Source organism: Myotis yumanensis, unplaced genomic scaffold (genome assembly GCF_028538775.1).
Source record: "Myotis yumanensis isolate MYYU_CA2020_CCGP unplaced genomic scaffold, mMyoYum1.0.hap1 SCAF_12, whole genome shotgun sequence".
In the NCBI taxonomy this organism is placed as follows: Eukaryota; Metazoa; Chordata; class Mammalia; order Chiroptera; family Vespertilionidae; genus Myotis; species Myotis yumanensis.
Window position 1 is genome coordinate 18284652 of NW_027223763.1, and position 20773 is coordinate 18305424.

The 20773-nt window shown below is 40.2% G+C and overlaps 1 protein-coding gene across 1 annotated transcript in view; it reads left to right on the plus strand.

Moving 5' to 3' along the window:
- Nucleotides 1–20773, plus strand: part of SVEP1 (sushi, von Willebrand factor type A, EGF and pentraxin domain containing 1) — a 145292-nt gene that overhangs the window by 85903 nt on the left and 38616 nt on the right. Inside the window, exons 25-36 of the mRNA XM_070430919.1 lie at nucleotides 906–1063; nucleotides 1916–2117; nucleotides 4081–4256; nucleotides 7563–7687; nucleotides 8669–8792; nucleotides 9549–9719; nucleotides 10869–11042; nucleotides 11475–11594; nucleotides 12757–12933; nucleotides 13157–13241; nucleotides 14216–14407; nucleotides 15421–15588. Of these exons, the coding sequence (XP_070287020.1) occupies nucleotides 906–1063; nucleotides 1916–2117; nucleotides 4081–4256; nucleotides 7563–7687; nucleotides 8669–8792; nucleotides 9549–9719; nucleotides 10869–11042; nucleotides 11475–11594; nucleotides 12757–12933; nucleotides 13157–13241; nucleotides 14216–14407; nucleotides 15421–15588 (1872 nt within the window). The remainder of the gene's footprint in view (nucleotides 1–905; nucleotides 1064–1915; nucleotides 2118–4080; nucleotides 4257–7562; nucleotides 7688–8668; nucleotides 8793–9548; nucleotides 9720–10868; nucleotides 11043–11474; nucleotides 11595–12756; nucleotides 12934–13156; nucleotides 13242–14215; nucleotides 14408–15420; nucleotides 15589–20773) is intronic.

A 20773-nucleotide genomic window follows, 5' to 3' on the forward strand; every position in this document is an offset into this window, starting at 1 on the left:
TGAGTCCCAGCTCAGCCATTCCCAAATTCTACCCCAAGAATAGGCTACAGTAGAGTCTCCCCACCACCTGCGGTTCTGATTCACTAAGTCTGGCATACAGTATATAATTTTAAAATAGACAAACTGTATGATTTAAATTTCCCAATCATTGTCGTGCTCAGCTGCATTTGGGAACTGCTGTTTTATATAGTCATCCCTCCATAGCCATGGGGAACTGGTTCCAGGACTCCCAGGGATTCTCAAGTCCCTTGTATAAAATGGCCTAGTATTTGCATATAATCTACATACATCCTCCCATATACTTTAAATGGTCTCTAGATTATTTACAATACCCATTACAATGTAAATACTATGGAAATAGTTGTTATACTGTATTGTCTAGGGAATAATGACAAGAAAACAGTCTCTACATGTTCAGTACAGACGCAACCATCAACCATCGGACGCCTAACTGCCTAGTACATGTCAGCTACACATAATAATTTTTTGTAGAATACTTTCCATGCATGATAAACTGAATCTGCAGATGTGGAACCCATGGATAGAGTCTGCCAGTGTACTTGGGAAGGCAATAAAAGATGAAAGAAAACACAACTACCCAAGAAGCAAATACAGAAGCACTGGACTTTTAATATTTTTTTTCCTAGAACAGCTATGGGGAGAGACACTCCCAATGTGTGGATAATACTTCATCTTGATCAGAACCACCTCCTACTAAAACATTTCAAATAAATGTTGTGTTAACTAGGTTTATTAGCTGAACTAGCAAAAGTAACTAGCAGTTAAAGTTGTGATGTGGAGCATTTCGATTGTTACAGTCCTTGAGACACGTTATAAGTGGGAGACATCCATCCCCTACTGCCTTTCTGCAGCTGTTCTCATCGTTACATTTTGTTTTCCTTCAGGTGCCAGTGTGCAGCTGGCTTCACAGGGCCGCGCTGTGAATGGAACATCAATGAATGCCAGTCTAACCCGTGTAGAAATCAAGCCACCTGTGTGGATGAATTAAACTCATACAGTTGTAAATGTCAGCCGGGATTTTCAGGCAGCAGGTGTGAAACAGGTATATATGTATGTAGTATTCACAACAATACTAAAGATGGTGATATAACAGAATCAATTTTTACCTGCACCTAGCACCACCTATATGGAAAAAAAAAAAAAGCTATAATAAGCATTGTTTAATTATTTAATCTTCAGAGCCATCTAATAAACTAGGTAATCTTATCTGCAGTAGCACAGACGAGGGTATAGAAACTTAGAGGTGTAAGGGGGGATGAGAAAATAGAATTTAGTAGAACTCTTCACATTCTGTAGGTTTAGAAGGGACGCTTTGATAAGCTACTTGATTAAGGCGGTCGCAGGCCATGGACATGTTTGAGAATCACTGCTAAACTGCTAGCTCGGGGCACTTCGGCCTTTTAACTGTAGGACTTTTGTTTTGAGTGAGGTATGTAGGGTTGGGGCCGAGCTGAATTGGTCATGAACTAGGGAAGAGCCAGAGCCCTGAGTAGGGATGGAATGGGTGCCCTTAAGCTAGTTGCCTCTCCTTCTCTCCTGCACCAGTTACTCCAGTCTACTGGGTCATTCCCAACAGCATCCTGCCATGCTTTAGTGTCTCTCATCTTTAGTAACTCCCCAGTCCTACCTCTCCTTCCAACCATGCCCTATATCTCTGTTTCCTTTCACTACTGAGTATTTTTTCTATCTTAGATACTCACCGATTATTTTATTTAAAAGAATGTGTTTTATATTTTGTAAAGAATATATTTTTAATTTTGAAACCACTTCTCAGGTCATTCTATTTACTGCAGTGGCTGCTATGACAGTAGCCCTGTGTACCTGCTGCTTACTTTAGACATTGAAAAACGCCCTGCAAGCACCATGGTCTGCACACTTTCCTTATTTGTTGCAGAACAGTCTACGCGCTTTAACCTGGATTTTGAAGTTTCTGGTACCTATGGTTACGTCATCCTAGACGGTGTGCTTCCATCTCTCCATGCCATAACCTGCACATTCTGGATGAAATCCTCTGACCTCAACAACTACGGAACGCCAATCTCCTATGCACTGGAGAACGGCAGCGACAATACCTTCCTTCTGACCGATTACAATGGGTGAGCAGAAATGACATGAAGTCTTATCCCAGCACCAAGTTAGACCTCACACTGGGCCTGGGGAGCAGGGGAGTCAGGTGCCTCGGCATGATAGCAGGGTGACAGTAACCAAAGGGAACATATGGACAAGTTCTGTAAGAGGGCACTTTTCGTGATAATACCTTATACATGTATTTTGCTACTTACTAAGCATTTTCTTGTTCCAAAGACTCTAAATGGTTTGCCTCAAATCTCACACTCTGGGAGTGGCAAAGCCAAGTCTCCGACTCTGACTCGTAGAGCCTTGCTCCTTCTTGTCCATATCAGGGCCTCCAAGAGTCAAGGGATATCAGTGACATTGCTGACCTGTGAGAGACACATATTGAGTGTGAAGCAGTCTACAAACTCGGGTGTGCAAGATGACATTTCTTTTTCCTTTTTGGATCAATTAATTTCAGTTGCAGGGCCCCATCCCTTCGGGCTATCAGGCCCCTCAACCTCAGCTATTTCTCTCACTACTGAGTGGGTTCTTGCAGATTAATTCATAGAACCCAGAGTTTTGATAACATCCACAGGACTCCCATCATTGGTCATCTGCCCACATTACTAATCCCTGAGCTGTCCATTGCCTCAGCTCTGTGGTCCCTTCAGAACCACTGCTCTTCACCGCATGTGGAATCCTTGGCGAGGCTGAGGTTTATACCTTCCATCTGAATAGATTCTGTGGTTTACTGCGTGGCCTGTTCCTCTCAGACGCCTCCAAATTTGTGGCCTATTGCTACTGAGAAAGTTGCAAGCCTCAAAGACCCACTGAGCTCTCTTTCCAGAGGAAACCCAATATTATAAAAATATTATTTCATCATAAAGATCATGGAATAGAGGCTAAGAAGATGCCGGGAAAGATGTGTAATGAGTTCTTATCAGTTTTCCCTAATCTTTTCTTTTTCTCCATTTGCTTTTGAAAATATTTCACTTTAAACTGCTTATTATCTTTGACATTTCCCTAAGTGACGGAGTTGTTGGAACCCGCGTGTGTTGGTCACCTTTGTTTAATTCTAGTTATTATTTTCTTTGGATCCACATGCTTTGTCTGTCACGTGATAGCTTTGGCAATGAAGGGACAGACTTATTTTCCAAAGTTTGTTCCTGATTTTAAGAACATACATCTAGAGGAAGGCAACCATTCTGTGCTTGTACAACTCTCATTGCTTGCACTTTATTTTTGCATTTTATTCTTTTAAATATATCTTTATTGTTGAAAGTATTACAGATGTCTCCTTTTTATCCCCCCATTGACCCTCTCCACCTCGCCTCCACCCCCTAGCCTTCACCACACTATTGTCTGTGTCCATGGGCTATGCATATATGCATATAAGTTCTTTGGTTAATTTCTTCTTGCCTCCCCACCTTCCCTCTGAGATTTATCAGTCTATTTCATGCTTCCATGTCTCTGGATCTATTTTGTTCATCAGTTTATTTTGTTCATTAGATTCCACATATGAGTGAGATCATGTGACACTTGTCTTTCTCTGACTGGCTTATTTCACTTAGTATAATACTCTTCAGGTCTCTCAAAGGGTAAGAGATCCTTCTTTATTACAGTTGCATAGTAACCCATTGTGCAAATGTACCACAGCTTTTTTTTATCCACTCATCTACTGATGGCATTCCTTTCATTCTTGGCTTACTCTCTCCGAGTGGATGGTCAGTTAAATTGGACCAATATGTCTCAGCTCATCCTAAGACTTTTTCCTAGTCCTCCATGTTTAAGAAACACAAATATTCAGTGAGCTACGATAAAGCGTAATTAGTAAATCAAATCTGCTTCTGTGAAATATGACCAAATCGGGGGTGGAGGGAAGAAGTAATGGTTTTATACAAAGTGCTTTACCCACATGGAAAGAGAAGAAAAAATAGAAGCATGCCCCACAGGTGGGATTACAACATATGACTGATGACTATGTCCCCTGGAATCTTTCCACAGCTGGGTTCTTTATGTGAATGGCAAGGAAAAGATAACAGATTGTCCCTCCGTGAATGACGGCAGTTGGCATCATATTGCAATCACCTGGACAAGTGTGGATGGAGCCTGGAAAGTCTATATTGATGGGAAATTATCTGATGGTGGTATGGGTCTCTCCATAGGTTCGGCCATACCTGGTATGTCTTAGCAAAATAAATAGAATTGTGTTAATCACTAAAAGTGGTGGTGCTTAGGTGAACATGGAGTTTGCTAGCTTTGTTGTGTTAGGTTTTAGACAAAGATCAATAAGTCTCTCTTTTATTTACTACCCCCTGACTATCCAGACGGTAAATTATTAGAAGCTTTTTCTAGGTGTGCTTTGTGACCCTCTGTGTAGGAAATGCATTTGGGGCTTTAGTAAGACTATCAAGAAGCATTTTGAACTAACGTGTCTTCCAAGGAGATTAATTGCTGGTGTTGTTTGTATGTTAGTTTTGTTTTGTTTTATGATCAGTCTTCACAGTATACAAATATATCCAGTGCACAAGCTGGAGCACTAAAAATCAAAACTCCCCTCTATAAACACTTTTAGAAAAATATTTGAAGAGTCTTAGTTTGAAGGAAAGCAAAAGTATTAGGCGATCCAGCATTCTCAGCATTGTACAAGGCAATAAGCTTGCTCTATAGAGATTTTTCTATGATGTGCATCAAATGAGGAGGAATGGTTGGCAGTTTAATAAATGTGGAAACATTGTAAGTGTTTCAATGGCAAGTGGCATTACCAGGTAAAGTAGGGTGGAGTTTTCTTGTTTTCACCTATCTCTTCCCTGGGTGTTGGGATGGCAGATATCTTTTATTTTCTTCTTTATTCTTTTCTGATATTTTCATAATGATTTCATTTATAATTTTAAAAACAGCATTTCTATCTCTTAAAAAATTAAACCCTGATGGAAGAGTGAAAAGTAGGTTAAAGGAATGGGGAGGTGGGGGAAGCTATAATAGTATCCACCCAGGGAGATGGTTGTCAGATCTCAGCAGTAAGAATGAATCGGAGTCAATATATATTGCAGAACCCATTTAACAGAGCTCAGTGAATGACTAGTTTCAGTTTGGATGCAGAAGCTTATTGAAGAGTCTGTAAGCTAAGATAGGAATTCTAGGGGAAACACAATTATTAGAACAAGAGTTGGAGTCGGGGAAGATTCTGTATTTGGTTTTAGACATAATGAGTTTGAATTTTGATCACAGGAATACATGCAACCAAAAACATAGGTTGACACAACTTTAGATCAAATTGACAGTTGTTTTTAGTGATAAGGTCTGATTGGCAAGGATTCAGCATGGTTGAATTGTATAAAGGTTGTGATACAGCCTTTCTGGGAAACAATTTAGAAACTTCCATCAAGAGCCTTAGAGAAATGCTTTGCATGCAATCAACAATTCAACCACCAAAAATCAAATATTTATGTACTAATATATTTACCTCAAGGTATCCAATTAGAAGTGGTTGTTTCGTTAATTAAGCAAATTACAGATTATTGTACATTCATATAAAATAACTATTAAAACTCATGAAACAAGAACATGTTCAAGAAAGAAAACAAGATTGAAACATCATGTATATTGTGATCCTGAGTTGTGTGTTTTTAAATATCACATACATGCACACTAAAAAATTATTAAAATTAAAATATAACCAGAAGGAAATACACAAAAGTATTAAATGATTATTTCTGGGTAGGGTGAATTCTTTATATTTATTTTTTTCAAAGTTCCATCCATATGTATGTATTAATTTTTAATTATTCATTTTATAAGAAAGAGATGTAGTTGGGAAATCTTGAAAGAGGGATCTCTAGACATTGACCGGCGGGTGAGAGAGGTCAGATAGGGAGAGCAGTTGAAGGAAGAAGAGAGGAAGTGGGGGTAGGATCCTAGGGGCATCAGCATCTAAGAGGCAGGCAGAGAAAGGAGCAAAAAGGTTCAGGGAGAACCAGGAGAGGATGTTCTCATGGAAACCACATGGCACCAGCAAGGCTCCTGGCAGGGAGCCGGTGGCACACACAAGGAGGCTAACTGAAGAGTTGAATGAAGGGACTCTCTTCAAAAGTATGACCAAGGTTAAGAGAACCAAAATAAGATAGTAAAATACCCCATGAGTAGCATCAATGGAAAGTCATGAGGGATGGGCCTGAAACGACAAGGAGTGAGAGCTGTTGCCAGAATTTAGGCAAACCTTTAACGATGGAGAGAAATCAGTCAGTGGGAGTAGTGATGTCAGACAGAGGAAGGCAGCCACTATTCTCCATTGCCTGGGAGGAAAGTATCCAGGATATTAAGCTTCCTCATCTCATCTTCTAATCTCGGGCTGATCCTTCCATTTGCCATAGTGGTGGGGTGTTATCCTGCATCTAGAAGGGTTCAGGAATCTGGAGAAGGGGCTGTGTGTAAATTAATAGACTAGAAATATAAATTTGGAATACATGGGGCATCCAGAGGAGATTTAGCTATAGTAACCAAGTTCTCTCTCCGAATCTCCTCTCCGGACCCAGGGCTTTTATTCCCACATTTTGCCCTATAGCAAAGCAAATATATACATATCAAAGGTAAGGTTTGGTAAACAGCAAGATTATCAGGTTGGGGGAACTGCCTTCAGCTGTTCAGCTGTTTGGCCAGCAGGCAATAACATATGCAGATCTTCAGGTTTGGAGAAATGCTTTCAGCTATTCCAGCAGGAAATATTATGTGCTTCAACCCCGCTGAAGCCTCAAGGTTCCATCAACCTTTGATGAACTTCTTGCATTTATGACCTGCTGGAATTAGCCTCCAGCACCACAGGAACAGAAAGAAGCCAGAGGGACAAGGAAATAATGTGGTACAGTCCATAGGTGTCAGCCCTTGGGAGCACAAAGTAGAGGGGGAAGGGTAGAGGTTAGCTCTGGAGGGACAGACACAGACGACCCAGTACAAAAGGACAGACAGTTAAATAGAATGAAATGGACAATAGAAACATGGTACAGAGAAGTCACCAGAGGTGAATATTGAAGAATTTCCATTGGATTTGGTGACTAGGTGGCCACTGGCAACTTTAGAAGATTCCTTGGAATCTGTGAAAGAAATGTAAGCATTGTGGGCTTAAGACATAAGAAAAAGAGTATCAGCTGAGAGTCTACTATGGAGGATAATTGCCTAGGAGAAAGGAGGCCAAATATGACTTACTATTTTGTTGACATAAAATTATATACGCATATACATGTATACTAGTACCTATATTAGCTTTATAGTTAAATTTTTATAAATCTAATATTTAAATACAACTTTATTTTAAGTTGTTTTATAAAATATTGTATTCGTCCTTATTGATAAAGCATGCAGTAAATGTACATAACTGAGCTTTTTAATAATTCCCCTACTACATTTTGTTGGCTGTGCTTTTGTTAAGTTAGCATTTTAGGAATAACAATCAGACCAGTTTCCCTCCTTTTTTTCTCTTCTCTCTTTAGGTGGCGGTGCATTAGTTCTCGGGCAAGAGCAAGACAAAAAAGGAGAGGGATTCAACCCAGCGGAGTCTTTTGTGGGCTCTATAAGCCAGCTCAACCTCTGGGATTATGTCCTGTCTCCACAGCAGGTCAATTCCATTTTCAGTGTATGACAGTAATGAGATACAAAGGTACAAAACTAGTAAAAATGTGAACAGCCTAATGATGCCCTATCTTATTGCAACCTCTGGGTTTTCAGACTTCGCCTCCAGTATCATGTGAGGCTATGATCATAGACTAAGCCAGCTAGAGGTTATCGACAGTAACTTTCAAAAAATCCCCTTTTCAGTTTCTCGGTTATGTTTTTAAATTGTTTTGGATATAATTATTTTATAAAACCTTGTCATTTCAGAGCTGGAAAAGATCATAGAGGATAATACTTCAAACCCCTCTCCTTAAAGTGTAGGAATTTAGAGGTGGCATAAAATTATACATAGAGAGTTACAGATGAGTGAGTAGTTAAAGCAGTCCAGTGGCCTGGGTTCAAATCTCTGTTTTACCACAAACTTGCCATGATGATTTTGAACATGTTACTCCCTCTCTCTAAGCTTTAGGGTGTGTGTGTGTGTGTGTGTTTTATCTATGAAGATAAACAAACAGAACGGCATAGTGGAGCTTGGGATTTAACCTAATCCTGCATGTACTATCATGGTGTTGTTTGTCACATACTAAGGGCTTGATAAATGCTTGCTCTTATTATTAGTGGCAGAGCTTGTCTAAGCTTTTATTGCTTCAACTTTAGGTTAGAGATAGAAGACAGGAGAATGGAGAGAGGGGACCTCTACAGCACCTTAACAAACGGCAAAGCTCTAGACAAATTCTCTGCATAGAATTTCAGAATTTCCAGCAATCATAAAATATTTGGGAAAGGGAAAGATGGAGGTGAAGAAGAGTGTGGGGGAGAGAATTTTCCTGTTGCCCCAAAATCATACCTTACAAAAGCCTGCTTCCCTCCACCCCACCCCATCCAAAATCTGCAGATGTTTTTAGCAGGACTACGTTAATACATAATAACTCTGTCTCCGGGAAACAAGGAAGGTTTATCTAAAGATGTGTTTTTAAATCTTCAGGTGAAATCATTGGCTACTTCATGCCCAGAGGAGCTCACTAAAGGAAATGTGTTAGCCTGGCCTGACTTCCTGTCGGGAATTGTGGGGAAAGTGAAGATCGATTCCAAGAGCATATTCTGTTCCGGTTAGAGTTTCCTTCTTCCGTAGACTCTGCTATCTCTTGACTACTTTGGGTTTCTAGCAAAAGGAGACACTTTGAAATTCTGTTAGTCAAAGAGTGTGTGCCCTTTAGTCTATTGGTTAACACATAGTTCATTTTTACCCAACTTCATCCAAAGGATTTTATGTAACTACTAAATACATTCTGTAAACAGGGTACAAATTAATTGTGGAATAAACTTGGACAAAGGTAGAATAAGATAGGGAAAATCAGATGAGAAGAGGGATATGGTCAGTTTTTAACTGCCCAGCGAAGTCCTGTCCTCCCATTTGAGATGGGCACTCTCTCGGCTCTGCACTTGCTAGCAGCCCTCCAGGGGCAGGTAGCACAGTGGATGTTATAACCTGCACATTTGATAGTCAAACTCGGAATGATCAAAACTGCACCCTAAAATTCAGTGTGTTTAAACAAATTTCTAAATATATCCTACATTCATAACTTATAAGAACATTTTCATTATTCCTAAAATATTTTCTTTAAAATATATATATTTATATAGATATAGAAATATAGATATAGATATAGATATAGATATAGATATAGAAAGAGGGAAAGTTGTTTGTTGACTCGAATATTTTTTTCTGGTAATTTTGCTTGCCAGTGATTTTAATATCAGTAGAGTGGCTCTCAAATGTTGGCATAACATACCATTTGAAAACCTTGACCTGGCGATGCTCCACTGTTGTTGACAAGCTCTCTACCTGTGTTGTTTGCCCTCAGATTGCCCACCCTTAGAAGGTGCCATACCTCATCTGCGAACTGCATCAGTAGACTTAAAACCAGGCTCCAAAATCAGTCTGTCATGTGATCCAGGCTTCCAGATGGTCGGGAACCCTGTGCAGTACTGTCTGAATCAAGGACAGTGGACACAACCACTCCCTCACTGTGAACGTGAGCTGCCTTTGTTGAAGGCATTTTAGTGCCTCTTGAAAAATACTGGAACCATAAGAACGCTTTTCAGGAATGCTGTGTAAAAGCTAGATACTTTACAGTAGCAAATATAGAAAATATTCATTGAGTGCTTCCTTTGTGCAATGAACCCTGTGTGCTGGGCACCAGGAGGGTGGCGGGCAATGAAGATCCAGAGAGACCACCCAGCTGCAAACTGAGGCTGGCTACTGCTAGTGCGGGGCTCGGGCCCCTTAGCAGGAGGTACAGGGCACCCCAAGGCCAGGTGTTGCTTGCATGGGGTTTGTGGACCTTTGAGAGATTTTAAGAAAGTCCGCAGCAAGAGTCAAGACAGGTCTCTTATCTGGAAATGCCATTGGGAGTGGCTTAGGTGGGCCCAAAATTTGGGTGGGTTAGTTGTCAGGGAATCACCTGGGAGGCTTTAGCTATGTTGATGGAGACTCAGAAAAGGTGCAGTCCTGCACCTGCAGGGGGCGGTCTCAGCAAAGGAGCAATGAATGGCCTCTGCCAGCACTTCTGTCTGGGAGAAAGCTGCCCCTCCAGCCCTCACTCTGAAGCCAAACAATTTAGTTCTTCCTGTTTGTCCCTAGTGCTTTTGGAGTTACCGCCATAGTGGCTGGGCCTCAGAGGTAATGAGTCTGTGCAGATCCATGTGTGGGCCCTTTAAGAGAAATGCCTGGGACTCAGGCAGCCCTCCATCTCACTCATCCACAATCCCTCCTGGTTTTTATGGCCAGAAGTTATGGGACCTCTTTCTGGCACTAGAACTCTGGGCTGGGGGCCTAGTGTGGGGCTGGGGCCCTTTGCTTCTCAGGGGGACCTCTGTAGCCAAGAGATCCCTCCCAATTATTAATCGCCACACATGGGTGTGGGACCAGTCCATTCTGCCTCTCTACCCCTCCTACCAGTCTTGATGTGGGTTTTTCTTTATATCTTTTGTTATAGAACTTCTGTTCAGCTAGACTTCAGATGGTTTTCAATGATGGTTGTGCTAACACCCCTAGAGCACTCTCCATCTAATGTGTCTGGGCAATGAAAAATTCATGCATAACGCAACTACCCGTCAATAAATAAAATGTCCCTTAAGCATTTGTCCCTAACGTGGTTATGTTCTTCCTGGTCACATTATAGGCATTAGCTGTGGATTGCCACCCTCTTTGGAGAATGGCTTTTATTCAGCCGAGGACTTCCATGCTGGCAGCACAGTGACCTACCAGTGCAACAATGGCTACTATTTGTTGGGTGATTCAAGGATGTTCTGTACGGATAATGGGAGCTGGAATGGCATTTCACCATCATGCATTGGTGAGATAAATCTTGACAATTACTGTGTTGATTTAGTCAAATTCTATAGGAGACAGTCATCCCAAACTCCTGAGACTCTCTCATGGTATTTCTTTGTTAATTTCATCTCATCCCAGTAAGCTCTGGGCCAACCACAGTGGCAAAGCACCTGTCCATAGAGCTGCCAAAAAAGTTTAAATTTTTATGAGGCTCCATATTAAGAGTATCTTTATGTTGTTGGTTTTTTTGTTGTTGTTCTTCTATTTACCCATCTATAAACTAAAGAAATAATAGCTTTTATTATATATCTGAATGTGATTATGATTTTATTTAAAATTTATATAGAGATAGAGTGCTATACATTAAGTGATATGTAGTGATTTAAAAATAAAAACAAATGCTTGATACATAAGAAAAATTAACTTTGCTCTTTGTGATCTGTCTTCATTTTAGATGTTGACGAATGTGCACTTGGGTCCGATTGTAGCAAATATGCTTCCTGCCTGAACACGAATGGGTCCTACACTTGCTTGTGTAACCCTCACTACACGGGAGATGGTAAACACTGTGCAGGTAACTAGTATATGTGTAATTGGTAAGTTTATTTAAATTTTTTATTCAAGTGTATATTTCCAATGTATGTTATTTGAAAATAAGACTATTTTCAACATCAAAGGGGAGATGGGGAAGATAAACCAAATTTAAAAAGACACATAAGTAACAACTAAAGGTGCTTTAAATTAGCACTGTGCCTCTCCCAACCTCTCAAGTTCTGAACAACAAAACTGAGAGCCAGCTATATCACCCAACTATTGAAGAAATGCCTACAGAGTAGAAAATAATAGAGTGAGTTTAGAAATATAACCAATGGCTTCCATTGCCTCAGTCAGAACGAGAAAGATGCATTATCACATCTTCATTGTCGGTATCTTTCCTCTGCCTCAGCCACACAGAATAATACCATTGAAAAAAAATAGACATCTTGCCTTACCACATCTCTATATGTTGTGATAACTTTGATAATACCCATCTCTCCACCCATCAGTATTTTTCTACATTTATTATGAGAAAGCAATTACCAGCAAATAATAAAGAATAATTCTCAAAACCTGTCTTATAATTGCATTGACTTTTTAAGAGCATTTCATTTAAAGTCCTTAACGTTTAAGTGCTCTTCAGAAAAACTGAATCAATATCTCTTCCCTTTTGGAGAATTGAAGTATTATAGTCACTTCTGTTACTCAGAGCTAGCCACACATCTCCCTTCCTAGAAGTGGTGACTGAACCCAAATTTGCAAGTGGTAGGGTCTCACCATCTGTAGTCTGTTTGAATAGTGAGGCTGAAGACTTCTTCTAAATGTGCTTTGGATGAGCTTGAGAGAACGTCAGTTACTCTGGAATGATGGGTATGAGGTTAGGGGAAATCAAAGGGATTGAATCCTTCTTAAGCCATGCCCTGGCTCCACCACTACCTCCCAGTATATACTTGCCATTTCGGCCAGGTAAATTTTTATACATTTTTTGCTGTTTCAAAATATTGTTTAAATTCCTATTAAATATATTTTCTGGTCTAATCATTCATCATATCTCTGGCCTTCATGTGCCTGCCTTCAAAAGCCTTTTCCTCAGGATCTAACTGGTACCTAACCTGTAGTGGAATTATTTTGCCGTGAGACCTTGGATGGTTATGTGAAAGCCACTTACTGTTCCCCCAAAACTGCTTCTCTCTTTCAAGAACCAATAAAATGTAAGGCTCCAAGAAATCCAGAAAATGGCCACTCTTCTGGTGAGATTTACACAGTGGGTGCCGAAGTCACATTTTCTTGTGAGGAAGGATACCGGCTGATGGGCGCAAACAAAATCACGTGTTCGGAGTCTGGAGAATGGAGCCATCTGATACCACATTGTGAAGGTATGTTGAGTAAATTCCCCACGTTTATGGTGTTGGGCAATCCTAGACATCTGCGGGCTAGAAATGTCAAGGATTGCATTGCGTCAATGTTCTTAGTATCTAAAACCCAGCTGTTAGGCTTATATGTAAACATGACAAGAAAACCTAGAGCTGTCCTTGAACTTTCAGAGACTTTGCACACCCTCACTAAGAAAAGCAATGCTTTTGTGTTTCGTCCTCACAGCTGTTTCCTGTGGTGCACCAGCTGCTCCAGAAAACGGTGCCATTGATGGATCAGCATTTACCTACGGCAGTAAAGTGGTATATAGGTAAGTGTCTAAAATTGAAATGACATTGTAGAAGTTGTTGGTGACTGCTGGCAGTGATATAATACTGGGAGAAAGGAGGAAGAATAGTCCCAGAGGAAGGTTTTGAATTAATGTGGAATTAACCGGGTTGTGTGTAGTATGAAGAAATTGAATGCAATAATCTATCCAATAGTAGTCATATCTAGAATCCTTAAATCCCTAGACCACAACCTGTTACTGCCACCAGCACCTCCTTGAGAAGCTTTAAGAATGGATGCCATGTAAGAAAGCTCTACAAGCTAATGAATATCTTTGGTTAAAAGGGGAGCTTTGGTCTGGCCAGTGTGGTTCAGTGGTTGAGCGTCAATCTGTGAACTAGGAGGTCATGGTTGATTCACGGTCATGCATGTGCCTGGGTTGTGGGCTCAATCTCCAGTGTGGGACATGCAGGAAGCAGCCGATCAGTGTTTCTCTCTCATCATTGATGTTTCTCTCTCTCGCTCTCTCTCTGTCCCCCCCTTCATCTCTAATGATTCTCTCTCATCATTGATGTTTCTCTCTCTCTTTCTCTCTCTCTCTCTCCCCACCCCCTTCATCTCTGAAATCAATATAAATAAATAAATAAATAAAAAATAAGCAAGCAAGCAAACTTTGGCTCCAAATCTAATATTTAAAATCTAATATTACAGGGGCTAATACTAGACCAGACCACTCTCAAACCAAGAATGTTCTGTTTGCAGCTGCTAATCCATGACACAAACTGGAGGCAAGCCAAATCCTTAAATCTGTAGTCCTACTTATCACCCAGCAAGATCCCTGTGGGGAAGATGTACAGTACTGAACCATAAAAAAAATAATTTCAAAGCATTATTCAGTAGGAAAAAAGAACTCTTCCAGTATGAATAAGTTCTCAATATTTTGGGGAGCTTGGGCACAGATAGAATTATGGGAAGTAAAGCAAATTATATTCTCTCCCTTTCCTTTATCTTTTTTAGGTGTAATAAAGGATATACTCTGGAAGGTGATAAAGAGTCATCCTGTCTTGCTAGCGGTTCTTGGAGTCACTCTCCTCCTGTGTGTGAACCGGTCAAGTGTTCTAGCCCTGAAAATATAAACCATGGGAAATACGTTTTGAGCGGGCTTACCTACCTTTCTACTGCATCGTATTCCTGTGAGAGTGGATACAGGTAAGTCCACCGACACCAGCCAAGCTTTCTACAGTACCCGTTACTCACCATTTACTCAGTAGGTTTCATTTGCATGTGACTGGCTGGTTTTCAATACAAGTTTCTCAAATTGGTATGATTCCTGAGACCTAGCTTACAGTGAATGCCCAGGGAAATATTTCATCTGGAAACTCTAGTTCAATTGCTATAAGCATTTAGACAATAAACATGAAGGCAAAAAGTGTTGTGAAGTGTAAGACAAGGCCTGGGTTTTTTGGTAAGTGACTTACCAAGCTTATATCATCATTACATGGGATGTTATAAAAAGCATGTCAAGTTAAGGGCCTGGGTCCTTAATACTGTAAGAAGGTAATTTGAATAATAGGGTGTGTGTTGCGGAGGGCGGGGGGGAGGAGTCCAGGGGTGCACAAACAGAGGGGACAATGGAGAGAATCAGTCTGTGATCCGAAACTTGGGCAACAGGATCTGAAGTGAAACAGATCAAGTGCACAGAACGTGGAGTGAGTAATACAGGTGATCAGAATCAGTTTGGCAAGCAAAGATGGATGAGCCATGCCACAGGAGGCGAGGTTTGCAAAATCTGAGGGAGACCAGGGGTCAGAGTCATGAGCAACACAGTTCAGATCCCAGGCTCAGGGCCAGGATAGTGCCCTTTGACCTCAGTGACCCTGAGCATCTCAGTAATCCTGGGTGTCTGTCTCCTAGCCAGCCCGCTAACCCCTTCTGACCTAGGTAACCTACTTAAAGGTCTGGAGGGCCCTACAGCACCACCAACGAGCACATTTTATTTTGCACAAAGTTATGTTGTTTTAGCCCACTCATTGTTTTTAAGGGTCTACAGTCTGCTCAGGTTTCCCTTCCTTTTATATAAAGCAATAAAATATGAAGAAGTTTTATATTTATGTATTTAGATTCCTCAGGGGTCCCCTGTTCTCTTCCAGGTCCTTCCTGTTTCAATGCCTTAGCAGGAAATAAACAGGCAATGAAAGAGGCGCTGTCATTCTTTCTTATAGCTTACAGGGCCCTTCCATCCTTGAATGCTCGGCATCTGGCAGCTGGGACAGAGCGCCACCTACCTGTCATCTTGTCTTCTGTGGAGAGCCTCCTGCCATCAAAGATGCTGTCATCACCGGCAGTAACTTCACTTTGGGGAGCACCGTCACTTACACCTGCAAAGAAGGGTGAGTAACCTTGTGCAGTAAGGAGCATTGGGAGCCGCTGAGGGCAGGGATGCTCCCGACTGTGGAGATGGGCTCCCCTGAACGTTAAATTACATTTCCTGTCAGCCAAAGCCAAGGAGAGCTTTATGCTCTTATTCCCTGACAGCAGAAAGGGAACATATTCTCCTGAGGGAACCATGTTTGCTTGAAATTAGAGTGATTTAGCAAACTGGGCTTTGAGTAATGGACATTGGGCAATGCAGTGGAAAATATCATCACACTTTAATTAAAGATGCAAAAAGCACAGCTAAATAAGCATTTATCCTCTGCAAACCAAAGGCAAGACTTTAAATCACAACAGAAAGATGACATGTCTTTAAGAAAAAAATACTCAATTTCAGGCTGTTACATTTTTAAAGATCTCATTTTAATCCAGAGATGAATTTGAAAAACAAAAACAAACCAGGATGCAGATTACAAAGAGCTTTTACCCTCAATGTCTCATTTGATCCTCACAAAAGCCCCGTGAGGTGCAGAGAAAGGAGAGGTCACTCTGGATGGGGGATCTGCTTAGCGTCTCAGACAGGCCAGGAAGAATTGGGGGGTAATTGAATCCCAGGTGACCCGACATTCGCGCCCCCCCCCCCCCGCCCGCTTCCTCAATGAACATTTTCACCATGAGTCGTGCTTTCACACTCCAGATTTACCATCGTGGCTTTTCACACAGTGGGAAGCAGGAACCACAGGAAGTTGCCATTGCCTGGGTTTGTAAGCTCGGCTCTGGCACTAACTGTGTGGCCTTGGGAAAATTGTGTAACCTCTCTGTGCTTTGATTTCCTACATCAAATGAGTTCATTAAAGGATCATAATTCTTATAGATAATTCAAGGAATAGAATGATATAATGCTTGGCCTAGCAAGAAAAAATTAATAAACTCAACAAAAATTGCCATTATTATGATGATTGGAGCACAACTGAGAGGGTACAGTTTCTGCACAATTATCGAAGTTGAAGTTCATTTCACTTGATAGACCATCCCACAATTACTGGCCTGCCAGCAGGTGGTGACATTCTGTTGCAAATTGCATAAATAGCAGACAGAAATCTCAAATCTTAACACCTTAAGTGAAAAGGAAAGCTTTAATATTAAACTACCAGTGCAGGAGTTAGCTTCTTATGGCTCCATCTCTCTCTGGCAGATTAAAAACTCATTTAAAAGCTGCTTCACGCCGAAACCGGTTTGGCTCAGTGGATAGAGCGTCAACCTGTGGACTGAAAGGTCCCAGGTTCGATTCCGGTCAAGGGCATGTACCTTGGTTGCGGGCACATCCCCAGTAGAAGATGTGCAGGAGGCAGCTGGTCGATGTTTCTCTCTCATCGATGTTTCTAACTCTCTATCTCTCTCCCTTCCTCTCTGTAAAAAATCAATAAAATATATTTAAAAAAAAAAAAAAAAAAAAGCTGCTTCAGAATAAACCACATAGACTAATAAAATTTAGTCGTTTTTGTGAAATGTTATCAAATATAAATGTCCCAAATAATAACTAAATATTGACAGTGTCTTGTTTTTGTTCTCATTTAAAAAGTGAGGCATTGTCACCATACAAAACTAGAAAATAAAAAGGTTATTTTTAAAAATTACCTAGAGATAAATGTAGTGATATTTTACTATATTTCTTCCCAGAATTTTGTCTTTGCGTATGTTTCCTAGTATTAAAGATCACACTGTATATAAAATTTGCATTTTTCTCCTTCACAAATCTTATGTGTATTTTTGTCACTAATCATTCACTTATAACATTTCATAAGAGTTCTGTATCTGCCTAATGTTATATCTATATATTCTACAAAAGGGATTTATTAAAAGGAGAATTAAAGACAATAATGAAAATCATTACAACAAGTCTGTACATTGGTAGAGGGTTTTAAATTTTTCAAAGGACTTTCGTAGGAACTATCTCATGTCTTCTGGCACATGTCAATAAGAATATCTCTGGCCTAAACACCAAGAAGTGGAGCTGTGGGATCATATGATATGCACATTTTTAACATTGCTAGATAGTGTTTGACATTTATCAGTCATTTTCTTTATAGTCTGTTTCTAGTGTGTGCCAAATTCAAGAAATTCTTCCTAGCCTGAGATCATACTCAGCGTCTCTTCCTTCTTCCTGACAAGTTCAAAGATCTTGGAAAACATTAACTTCTATCACCCTGCTCATCGTAAATGTCATATCATTATCTACATTTTATTTCCCCTCTTTCTCATAACTTTCCAAATTAGTCGTTTTTAATATACTCAGTGCTTACTTAGATCTACTCACGTGTTTATTAATCTCTTCGTCACTATTGGAGCTTTGCTTTTTGTTTGTTTTGCATCCCATTCCTTCCTTTTGGACTTCGTGTTTCTCATTCCTAAAGCATTGTCCTTTATATTTTTCTTTGGGCAGGACATAGTGAATTATACAATCTTTGTCAGAAAATAATAGTTTTACCCTTGCTCTTGAATTATAGTTACCTGGGTGTACAAGTCTACATTAATAGTATTTTTCCCACAAACATTTTGAAGATGTTCCATTGCCTTATGACTTCTAATGTTGCTATTGAGAATTCCATCACAGGCTAATTTGGTGGTTCTCCACTGGGGGCAATATTGCCCTCCAGGAACATCTGGCAATGTCAGAAGACATTTTTGGTTGTCATAACTGGAGGAAAGGTGCTTTGGCATCTAGTGGATAGAGTCCAGGTATACTGCCAAATAGCCTACAAGGTAGAGGACAGCCCCCTACTCCCAGCAAAGAATTGTCTAGTCCAAAATGTTAATAGCGCTGAGAATGAAGAAGCTCTTGTTGAATTGTTGTCCCTTTAGGTATTTTTTTTTTATTTATCTTTGTTGGTTTGGTGTTTCTCTATGATGTGACTAATGGTGCGTTTATCATTGTTCATCTTGTCCAGGACACATTGCACTTCTTACATCTGAGAATGGATGTCTTTCACCAATTTTAAAATAGTCTCATCCAGTTTCACATCAAATATTCCTTCTTCTTTACTTCCTCTCTTCTCTCTTTTTGTCTTATTAGATTATACTTTGGACCTTTTCTTTCTATTTTCCATATTTATTGACCTATCACATTTTCCATCTCTTTATAAGCTTTTGTTGCATTTGGGTAATTTCCTCACATATTTCTTCCAGTTCACTAATGTTTCTTTCTACTATGTGTAATCTATTTTTGAATGTGTCCATTAATTTTCAGAAATTATTTTCTATATGTTTTAGAATTTCTATTTGTTTATTTTTCAAATATTTCTTGTTATATAGTCTCTTCTTTTTAAATAGGATTTTGTGTCTTTCTTTTAGTCCTTATTTCAAGGTTGTAGGTTCCATTCCTGGTCAGGGAATAGACAAGAATCAACCAATGAATGCATAAATAAGTTGAGCAACAAATCTCTCTCTCTCTCTCTTTTTCTTCTTTCCTCCCTCTTTCTCTGAAAAAAAAATTATTTTTACAAAGATATTATCTCATCTAAAGCACTGGCTTTAGCTCCACTCTTGAAGCCACTCCATACATTTCTCTGCTCCTCTGAAAGGCAAACCATTCAAGTAGTGCCGGCTTGGTCCCAGGTTCTCCTACAGCTCTTTCATTGGAGCTCATTAGGAGGCTTCAGTACAGATCCCAGCCCCTCCACACATTTCCATGACTGGAAAAGGAGGCTCCACTCTGGCTCAGGTGCCAAACTTGCAGCGCTGGGAGACAGACATTCCTTTGAGGAAGACAGACATGTCAGCCAGCTCAATCTCAGATCCGCACTTCTCTTCATTAAATATTGCCTTGCAGAATTAGAAACCTTGAACTGGCCTAAAACAATTCTTTCTCCCCACCCGACATTTATGGGTTGCTAACAAACTCGTGGACGCCTAGGCTAAGGACAGAGTTTTGTGGCTTTCACCAACATGTGAAACTCCCACCTAGCTTACTTCTATGCATCGATACTCTTTAGGTCATGTGGTTAATAAACCACTTAAATAGCTTTCTGTTCTAGTGACATTTTGTCTGATAAAATCTAAGATTCTTGTCAAAAACCACTTCCAGTTCATCTGTGCCTACCACATCTCTGCCCATCAGCTGTCACAGTCTGTCAAAATACACACTTCTAGTGCTCACCACTTCCTTTTCTGGGGGTTCATATGCTTTTCTAACTATTTGTAAGTTCTCAGATGCCCCAGCTATATCACACTCCCATTTCTTTGCTCATGTTACTTTTCTGCCTTGAATGATTCCTTTTCAACTTCTCTCTGACTCCACTCAAAAGCCTTTCATTTGTGAGGCCTTCCTCTTTTCAGTCTTAGGATAGAATCAATCACTTCTCCTTTAAGCAGCCACTTTATGTGTGAAGGGGCCTACAATGCACCAGGTAATGGGGGGTGGGGGGGGAGTGGCACAGATGTGTAAACAGTAAACGTATTGGTGTTGCATCTATGCACTAAGGAAGTAAGTCTAGCACATAGCATGATTGCTAAATTATGTAAGTGACTCTAGCACATAGTTTGGCCCCTAAATTATTTAATGACTAAGTGTTGACTGAGAATCATAAAGAAAAGTCAAGATTATAGGTCAGAAAAAGAAATAATATAAGACCTAAGAAGTCATGGGTAGTATCAAAAATGCATCCTTTAAATTCATTCATTCAAAAATCTATGTATTTAGTGGTAATTTTCCATTCCATTACAGAAGAGCTTTGCTGTGATTTTCCACTAGGGAGGACTGGTTGGTGGAGATTTTCCAGAAGATGAGGGATCAGAGGTCTAACAGAGTCCTGCCAAATTACAAAGCACAGTTCTTGTGTCCTCAAGAGGCTTTGAGGAATAAGGAAGGTTCTGGAGGCAGATGCTTCTGCCACAGAACAGCTGGTCCCATTAACTAAAGGAAGCATTTTATAGATGGCATGATGGATCCTAATAAGTCAGGGATGTCTCAGGTGATGTCTGTGCATTTTAGCCAGTGACATATGCTAGCAACATCAAGGGATCCATGGCAGTAATGATGCATGGTTCAAAGTGTGCAAGGGATGTAAATTGTGCTATAAAACATCAGGAGCCTCTACGAATGGAATTTTTACCCAGAGCACATCCTACACAGAAGTAATAGAACCTGGGCACTCAGGCCTTGGATAATGGTTTTTTTTAAATAAAATTATGTTTTTAGCATAT